We start from the raw sequence: 9,269 nt of genomic DNA, 5'->3' as shown, positions 1-9,269 counted from the left end.
TAAAAATGCACACAATTCATTGGAAGATTTACTTTAGATATTTTAGCATTGGTCAACATATGACATAGGGATGATCAAAACTGCTTCCAAAGCTATGTAAAATGAACAGTACATTCATTGCAACCTATGTTTAGGCTTGAAGCTCCATAAAGACACAAACAACCATACTGCAATTTGTATTAAGTTCATGTTGCTATTATTGGATGAAAGTAAATTTTTATCTGCTCATTTTCTAGATTAAAGCTCTGTCTACTGAGTACATGTAACAATTTGGAGGGGATTTTGATGTTTTTTGATGGATTGAAGTTGTTTTTCCTCTGGCAATCTGTTACATGTGTTAATTTAAGTTCATGGTGCAATAGAAATATAAACGGTGTTCCTTTTGTTATCCAGAAAAACTAACTACAGAGCCTGAAGGAGGTATATGCACATATATGCTACAGAGAGAGGAGATTTATATATATAGAGAGAGAGAGATAGCAGAGAAGGAGATAGATATACATATATAAAGGAGATATATATATCGAGAGAGAGATGGAGCGAAGAGAGCAAGATAGAGAAGTAGAGAGAGAGAGATAAATATATAGTAGAGGAGGAGAGGGAGAATATATATAGAGAGAGAAAGGGATAGAGAGACTGAGAGGACGAAGAGATGGGGAGAGAGAGATAGGGATAGAGAGATAGAGTGAGAAGACTAAGAGATGGAGAGAGAGAGAGAGAGAGTGAGAGGACGAAGAGATGTGGAGAGAGAGAGAGGGATAGAGAGATAGAGTGAGAGACTAAGAGATGGGGAGAGAGAGAGAGAGAGATAGAGAGAGAGAGAGTCAGGGGACGAAGAGATGGGGGAGAGAGAGATAGAGAGAGAGAGAGAGTCAGGGGACGAAGAGATGGGGGAGAGAGGGATAGAGAGAGAGAGTGAGAGGACGAAGAGATGGAGAGAGAGAAAGGTAGAGAGATACATAGAGTGAAAGAGGGAGAGATAGAAAGATAGAGATCAAAGAGTGAGAGAGGGAGAGAGAAATAGAAAGATAGAGAGATCAAAGAGTGAGAGAGAGATCGACAGACAGAATATATAAAGTGAGAGAGGAAGAGGAGAGAGAGAGAGAGATCGAAAGATACAACACATAGAGTGAGAGTGGAAGGAGAGAGAGATAGAATACAGAGTGAGAGAGAGGAGGGAGAGAATGAGAGGGAAAGCGAGAGAGAGAGAGAGAGCGGGAGAGACCCATGAAATAACACGTGCGAAGGATGACATAGAAAGTAGAGAGAGACGGCACAGTAACGACAGTGCAGGTGAGATCCATGAAGGGGGTGTGTTTAAAAGCATGAGAGAGAATGTGAGAGACAGAGACAGACAGACAGACAGACAGAGACCCATGAAATAACACACGCAAAGGACGACACTGGAGAGAGAGAATGAAGTAGAGAGAGAGATGACGCAATAACGACAGTGCAGGCAAGACCCAAGAAGGTATACATAAAACCATGAGAGAGAGAGAGAGAATGTGCGAGCATTAAAGAAGGGAAGAAACCATCTCCCCCAAAGTAAAGTTCCTAGAGAGATGAGAGAGAAAGACAGACAGAAAGAGAGAGGCTGGCGTGGGGCTGCTCACTACCCACATGCTCTTCCCCTAGAAAACACCTTGTAATATTCCTCCCCAACTCCTCTTCTCCACTCAATTCTGAGAGAGAGATGGACAGGCGATAGAATTTCTCACAGTTTTTACAGAGAGAAAGGCAGTACACCTTTCTCTCTCTCTCTCTCTCTCTATCTCTATCCTTCCATCTTCTTCCGGAGAAGAGAACAGATTGGAAGGAAGCCCAATGCTAGGAGTGGAGGCAAAGGTGGGTTCTTTAAAACCTCTGAACCCATCTTCCCCCCAGGCAAAGATTAAGACCAAATCCTGGAACGAAAGACAGATCGAACCCACCAATCATGGTAGAGAGAGAGAGGGAGGAACAATTTACAGAACAGGCAGAGGAGTAATGGCTAAAGAGAAGGGCGGGGACAGGAAAGAGCTTCAGCGAGGGTGTTCATGGCACGCACCTGCATCTCCAGAGCGGATATGTAGTCGGAGGCCTCTTCAAGAAGAGAAGAGAAGGACAGCTTCCGCCCGCCAGGCACGAGCCTTGCAAGCGTCTTCATCTTCCCGTCCATGGCGGAGGAAGACGAGGCTTTGGCAGAGAGGCGAGGAGAGAGGAGAGGGGGGCGGCGCCGCCGCCGCCTCCGCCGCAAGCGCGAGGTAGAGAGCACGGCGGCGCTCCACCGCATACGGCCTCTGGCGGCGGCGGCGGCCAGCACGCGGTCCGCCGCCTCCCGCACCGCGCGGCTGCGCAGAGAGCCGCCGGCGGACCGCGTAGCCACGCGGCGGAGGGCTTCGAGAAGCTTGGCGCTGTAGCTGAGCTGCTCGCCGGCGGTCTTCCACCGAGAAGATCGCTGCCGCGGTGGCGTCCGTAGACGAATCCGACGGTCCTCCTTGATCGGATCTTCCTCTCGATTTCCGACCTCCATGAACGCAACCGAATTCGAGATTAACAGCCTCGGAATCGCATCACAGCTCCATCGCTGATCACAACGGCGACAAATCAAACAAACATTCATCAAGATCTTCGCCGTCGCCGTAAAATCAACCGATAATAGCATCACAGCTTCATCGCTGATGACAACGGCGACTAATCAAACAAACATTCATCAAGATCTTCACCGTCGCCGTAAAATCAACCGATAATCGCATCACAGCTCCATCGATGATCACAACAGCGACAAATCAAACAAACATTCATCAAGATCTTCGCCGTCGCCGTCGAATCAACCGATAATCGCATTGATCTAGGGAGAAAATCACAACAAAACGCGGCGAATCGTAGCCAAATCGCAGAAAAAAAACCAGATCTGACCTCGGAAGAACAGAAGGAAGTTGCGAAGAAGTTCTTACCTTCTCCGATCTGGCCGCGGAGGAGGAGAAAGTTCGAGACCCGGGGCCTGGAATTTATACCCGCTCTCTATCCTTGTAACCGTATTTATTTTATTTACTAGTGCCTTTATTAATTTATTTAATATTTCCGCGGGCCGGGACTGACTCACGGACCACTCAACTTCGAATTTCTTATTTCTTATTTATATTATGTTGTAAAAAAAACGTGACCCGCGAATTTACAGTAAGCGCCGATCCAACGGCTGAGGATGCATCTGATCGAGATTATAGCTTGGATGGGGCCGGAGATCGACGGCTGGAGATGTACTTGCGCATCTGCTCGAACTGCTCCCGGGTCATTCCATCGTAGAAGCGGTGGGCTCTCTCCTGGAACAGAAGAGAGAGAAAGTTAGAGAGAGAGAGAAATGATGAGAGAGAAACGAAGAAGACGACGAATGAGAAGAGAGAGAAAGAGACGTGGAGCGTGATCGAGGAGAGGGAGAGATCTAGACTCCAGAGGAAGACGACGACGAAGAAGAAAGATACACTTGGAGAGAGAAAGTTAGAGAGAGAAAGTTAGGGAGAGATCACACGAGAGCCCAGAAGAGAGAGAGCTAGAGAGAGATCACGCGAGATCGAGGAGAGGGAGAGATCTAGACTCCAGCGGAAGAAGACGAAGCAGAGAATAAGTACATGAAGAGAGAGAAAGCTAGAGAGAGATCACGCGAGATCGAGGAGATGGAGAGATCTAGACTCCAGCGGAAGAAGACGAAGCAGAGAATAAGTACATGAAGAGAGAGAAAGCTAGAGAGAGATATCGAGGAGAGGGAGAGCTGTACAGGAAGACGAAAACCCAGAAGAGAGAGAAAGTTAGAGAGATAATGCAAGATCGAGAAGAGAGAGAGTACAGGAAGACGAGGACCCAGAAGAGAGAGAAAGCTAGAGAGAGATCATGCGAGATCGAGGAGAGGGTGTGATCTACAGGAAGACGAGGACCCAGAAGAGAGAGAAAGCTAGAAAGAGTTTATGCGAGATCGAGAAGAGAGAGATGTACAGGAAGACGAGGACCCGGAAGAGAGAGAAAGTTAGAGAGATAATGCAAGATCGAGAAGAGAGAGAGTACAGGAAGACGAGGACCCGGAAGAGAGAGAAAGCTAGAGAGAGATCATGCGAGATCGAGGAGAGGGTGTGATCTACAGGAAGACGAGGACCCAGAAGAGAGAGAAAGCTAGAGAGAGATCATGCGAGATCGAGGAGATGGTGTGATCTACAGGAAGACGAGGACCCAGAAGAGAGAGAAAGTTAGAGAGAGATCATACGAGATCGAGGAGAGGGAGAGATCTAGACTCCAGAGGAAGACGACGAAGCAGAAAATAGACACAGATAGAGAGAGAAAATTAGAGATCGAGGAGAGGGAAAGACCCACAGGAAGACGAGGACCCAGAAGAGAGAGAAACTTAGAGAGATAAGAGATCGAGGAGAGGGAGAGATCTCGAAGAGGGTGACGGATAAGAAAGGAGATTCACACAAATAGAGAGAAAATGACAGTCGAAGTAGCTGATAGATTCCTAAAGAAGACGACGAATCGGAAGAGAGAGAGAAAGAGAGAAGAGAGAGAAGCGAGATCTTGAGGACGAACCAGAAAAGAGAGAGAAAAGGAGATCGACAGGGAGAGATGAATCAGGACGAGGAGAGTATCTCGAAGAAGTCTATGAACTAGAGAAGAGAGAGAGAGAGAGATCTTGATAACGAACCAGAAGAGAGAGAAAAGAGATATTGAGAAAGAGATGAACCACGTCGAGGGGTAGAGTATCCACATGAGATTGACGAACCAGAGAAAGAGAGAGAGAGAGATGAAGAGAGACCTCAATGACAAATCAGAAGAGAGAGAAAGAGAGAGATGAAGAGAGAGAAAGAGAGAGATGAAGAGAGACCTCAATGACAAATCAGAAGAGAGAGAAAGAGAGAGATGAACCACGTCGAGGAGGAGAGTATCTCTATGAGATCAATGGACCAAAGAGAGAGAGATGGATGAAGAGAGATCTTGATGACAAACCCGAAGAGAGAGATAGATGAAGAGAGATCTTGATGACGAACCCGAAGAGAGATCTTGATGACAAACCCGAAGAGAGAGATAGATGAAGAGAGATCTTGATGACGAACCCGAAGAGAGATGTAGATGAAGAGAGATCTTGATGACGAACCCGAAGAGAGATGTAGATGAAGAGAGATCTTGATGATGAACCCGAAGAGAGAGATAGATGAAGAGAGAGATCTTGATGATGAACCTGAAGAGAGAGATAGATGAAGAGAGAGATCTTGATGACGAACCCGAAGAGAGAGATAGATGAAGAGAGAGATCTTGATGACGAACCCGAAGAGAGAGATGGATGAAGAGAGATCTTGATGACGAACCCGAAGAGAGAGAGAGATGAACCAAGTTGACAAGGAGAGTATCTTGATGAGATCCATTAACCAAAGAGAGAATTGAGAGTGTGAGAGAGAGAAAGATGAGGAGAGAACCAGAGAGGAGTTCTCGACGAGGATGGACCAAAATAGAGAGATAAACACAGAGACATAAACCAGTAGAGAGAGAGAGAGAGAGAGAGAGAGAGAGAGAAAGGAGACCTTCTCAAGGGCGAGGCCGCTGGCGAGGTCAAGCTTGAGGCCGTCATTGATGACGGACTTGTAGCGGAGCACAAGGTCCCTGTTGTTGCGTAGCATGGCCTCTGCCAACTCCGTCGCCTTCTCCACCACCTTCTCCGGCTCCACCACCTGTCCCACCAGCCCCCACCTCTCGGCCGCCGCCGCCGTTATCGGCGCCGCCGTCAGCGACACCTCTCTCGCCCTGTTCGCCCCAATTATCCTCGCCAGCTTCTGCGACAACCCCCACGACGGAAATATCCCAAACCTGCACACCTCCCCCCCAAAGATTAGACAAGAATTTCTTCAATAAAAGTTTAAGAGAAATTCAGGATCTTGGATAAAGTCAACCCCCCAAGATCAAACTGAATTTATCAAAGATCTCGGCGTTGGCCTGGATTTTGTTCAAGAAAAAAAAATATTAACAGAATTTTATATAAATATCAAGGTAGTTTTCTCATTGTGTAATTGTTTTATTAGGTTTTGGAAACATACATACATTCATGTAACGTATGTTATAATGAAAATTTTTGGCTGAACTATAAACCCAGTTTTGGGAAGAAGGACATATTTTAAATGATAAACAAAAATATTACAATACAAAATTTACAAACTTTTCTTAATAAAAAATGGCCATGGGAACATGAGATGGGTTATTACGATCATTGGGTATTCTATCTTCATCTCTACCTCTATCACTATCTCTATCTTTATCTTGATCCATATCTATCTATATTTTTATCTCTATCTCTATCTCTTTTTCTATCTCTATCTCTTTGACTGTCTCTATGTGTCTCTATATCTCTATCTCTATCTATATCTCTATCTCTGTCTCTATCTCTATCTTTATCTCTATCTCTAGAATGTAACATTCTTTAAAAGACAGATATAAATTCAACCCCCAAAGATGAATTTAATATCTTCAATTTTTGCAACCCCCCAAGATCAGACTGACTTTATCGAAGCATTCAGCATAGGCCTTGAGTCTCTAAACAGACTTTAGGCTAGGGCTTTGGGTAAATATCCCAAACCTGCGCACTCAACCCCCCAAGATCAGACAAGAATTTCTTCAAGAAAAAGTTTAAGAATCTAACATTCTGAGAGAGAGAGAGAGAGAGAGAGAGAGAAAGAGAGAGAAATACAACCCCCCCCACAAAAAGATAAATTTAACATCGACGATTGATTTCTATCCCCCAAAAGAAATTCAACCCCCCAAGATAAATTCAACCCCGACTGAATTCATTGAAGAATTCAGCATAGGCATTGAATCTAAACAGAATTCAGGCTAGGGTTTTGGGAAATATCCCAAATCAGCACACCCAAACCCTCCAAGGTCAGACAAAAATTTCTCCAAGAGAAGTTTTGAGAATGTAACATTCTTAAAAAGAGAGAGAGAGAGACAGAGATATAAATTCAACCCCCTCCCCCTCCAAAAAAAAAGATAAATCCAAGATATTCGATAAATTCAACCCACCCACCCCCCGCCCCAAAAAAAAGACAAATCCAAGATAAATTCGATAAATTCAACCCACCCCCCCAAAAAAAAGACAAATCCAAAATAAATTCGATAAATTCAACCCACCCCCAAGACAAATCCAAGATAAATTCGATACATTCAACCCACCCAAGACAAATCCAAGATAAATTCGATAAATTCAACCCACCCCCAAGACAAATCCAAGATAAATTCGATAAATTCAACCCCCCCAAGATAAATCCAACATAAATTCGATAAATTCAACCAAGCAAAATACTGAATTCACCGAAATAATTCAGCACAGACCTAGAATCTCTAAACATAATTCAGGCCAGGGTTGCGCTTTTCGACCGGAGAGTCAGGGTTCGGGATTGGGGACCTGGCGTGGGTGTCGAGGAAGACGGCGTCCTCGCCCGCGACGAGCACATCGCAGGCGAGGGCGATCTCGAAGCCGGCGGTAACAGCGTAGCCGCGGACAGCGCCGACGATGGGCTTCCGGCATAGCTCCATCTGATGAACGGGGTCGGCGTCGGGGTCCTTCACGTCGCCCTTGAACACCGCCTCGGCTGCGGTGAGATCGACGCCGGAGCAGAAGGCTCGGCCGGATCCGTAGAGAACGATCGCGCCCACGGCTTCATCCTCGCTCAGCGCCTTGATCGCCCTCGCCAGCTCCACGATCATCTCCCGCGTCAGCGAGTTCAGCGCCCTCGGCCGGTTGATCATCACGTAGGCCACTCCCGTCGCCTTCTTCTCCACCGCGATCCTCCCTTCCTCCGCCATCGCCGCCGCAGAGAGAGAAAGAAGAGAGAGATAGAGAGAGTGGGAGAGGGGGGAAGTTGCAGAGGAAGATGGCGTGGGGAAGAAGAAGATGGAGGAGAGATTTGAAGTTTTGAACGAGATGGGATGTAATCCGACGGCTGAGATGAGATGGATCCTGCAAAGCGGTGGATCATCGACCGTCCGATCTGTGGACCCTCCTGACGTGTTGCAGTCGTTATCTGTTCGTTACGGATGACAAAGACGGATGACGGAAAATGGATGACGGCGTACTGAAGAAAATGGACGTCGATGATGGATGACGACCGGTGGGACGGATGACGTATAAGGGAACGGATGATAGATGGATTTCGTGCCGTCATCCGTCTAGTCCGGAATTAAATTTATTTTTTGTGAAATTTTCTAAATTTTATAAAATTTGCTGCAATTTTATTTTATTTACTAAATTTGGACGAAACTTTGGCAGCATCAAAGACTATAAAAAGGTTGCAAGGCTCGGACGATGATACGTCATCCTCACTGTCCCTTACCGTCATCAGACATCTGTCCTGCCCTCCGTTGATGACAGTCATTGTGGTCTTCGTGCAATCAACAACCCACGACGACAGTCGTCATCCCCGTCAACGGTGACTGTTGTGCTTGTCATCCTCATTGAGGAATGTTGCCGTGGTGCACGTTTAGTGCAGGGATGCGGAGGGGATGGTTTTTCGTCCCAGGACAAAAAATTGTCCCGTTCACGAGGTTGGACAAAAATCAGGACAGAGAGTCATCCCCTCCTCGTCACTGCACTGATTCCGGACGTCGGATGGGACTATCTACGTCCCGTCCCGTCCATTGTCCACGTCCCGAACGATCCGGAACTAGAGAGTGCAGTGACGCGGACAGGACAGTTCTTTCGTTCCAGAACGAAAAAATCATCCTGTCCGTGACGTTGGACGAAAATCAGGATGGAAATTCGTTCCGAGACATTTGGACGGGACGGTTTTCGTCCACTCGGACGAAAAAACCATCTCGTCCGCGTCCCTGCACTGATTCCAGATGTCGGACAGGACGGTCTTCGTCCTGTCCCGTCCATCGTCCACGTCCCGAACGATCCGGAATTAGAGAGTGCAGTGACGCAGATGAGACGGTTTTTTCGTCCCAGATGAAAAAATTGTCCCGTCCGTGAGGTTGGACGAAAATCGAGACGGAAATTCATCCCGAGACCTCCGGACGGGGCGGTTTTCGTCCACTCGGACGAAAAACCCATTCTGTATGGAGGTCTTGGACGAAAAAACCGTCCCGTCCCGTCCATCGTCCATGTCCCAAACAACCCGGAACTATAAGTGCAAATTGGCAAAAGTCATCGTGGTAATTGTCCCGGTGGACGACAGTTGACATCCCCATTGGGGACAGTACTCGCCCCATTGCTGTTGTGGTCTTCATCCCCATCTACGGCGGTCGTCATCCCCATTGAT

General features: G+C 46.8%; 2 protein-coding genes across 2 annotated transcripts; both read right to left on the bottom strand.

Annotated features, from left to right (window-relative positions):
* Nucleotides 1–1,919: 1,919 nt before the first annotated feature.
* On the bottom strand, nucleotides 1,920–3,021 carry LOC144714605 (basic helix-loop-helix (bHLH) DNA-binding superfamily protein). Its single transcript, XM_078589375.1, has 2 exons — nucleotides 2,937–3,021; nucleotides 1,920–2,566 (listed from the first exon to the last, which is right to left on the bottom strand). The coding sequence occupies exon 2, from the start codon at nucleotides 2,510–2,512 to the stop codon at nucleotides 1,991–1,993; it is 522 nt and encodes a 173-aa protein (XP_078445501.1). The 5' UTR covers nucleotides 2,513–2,566; nucleotides 2,937–3,021; the 3' UTR covers nucleotides 1,920–1,990.
* A 65-nt stretch (nucleotides 3,022–3,086) lies between these two features.
* ECHIA (enoyl-CoA hydratase/isomerase A) lies at nucleotides 3,087–7,909 on the bottom strand. The gene is made up of 3 exons (XM_078589374.1): nucleotides 7,415–7,909; nucleotides 5,544–5,826; nucleotides 3,087–3,302 (listed from the first exon to the last, which is right to left on the bottom strand). Exons 1-3 carry the CDS (start codon nucleotides 7,813–7,815, stop codon nucleotides 3,201–3,203), a joined length of 786 nt encoding a protein of 261 aa, XP_078445500.1. The 5' UTR covers nucleotides 7,816–7,909; the 3' UTR covers nucleotides 3,087–3,200.
* Nucleotides 7,910–9,269: the final 1,360 nt, after the last annotated feature.

This window comes from Wolffia australiana, chromosome 17 (assembly GCF_029677425.1).
Source record: "Wolffia australiana isolate 7733 chromosome 17, ASM2967742v1".
Lineage (NCBI taxonomy): Eukaryota > Viridiplantae > Streptophyta > Magnoliopsida > Alismatales > Araceae > Wolffia > Wolffia australiana.
The sequence above is the reverse complement of the archived record's forward strand: the minus strand, read 5'-3'. Positions and strand labels throughout refer to the sequence as shown.

Excerpts from the sequence above, each read along its gene's own strand:
- ECHIA (XM_078589374.1), bottom strand. The coding sequence starts at position 7,815 with ATGGCGGAGGAAGGGAGGATCGCGGTGGAGAAGAAGGCGACGGGAGTG. Across the intron at positions 5,827-7,414 it reads TTCCTCGACACCCACGCCAG|GTTTGGGATATTTCCGTCGT; the intron begins GTCCCCAATCCC and ends GGAGGTGTGCAG. Across the intron at positions 3,303-5,543 it reads GCGGCCTCGCCCTTGAGAAG|GAGAGAGCCCACCGCTTCTA; the intron begins GTCTCCTTTCTC and ends CTTCTGTTCCAG.
- LOC144714605 (XM_078589375.1), bottom strand. The coding sequence starts at position 2,512 with ATGGAGGTCGGAAATCGAGAGGAAGATCCGATCAAGGAGGACCGTCGG.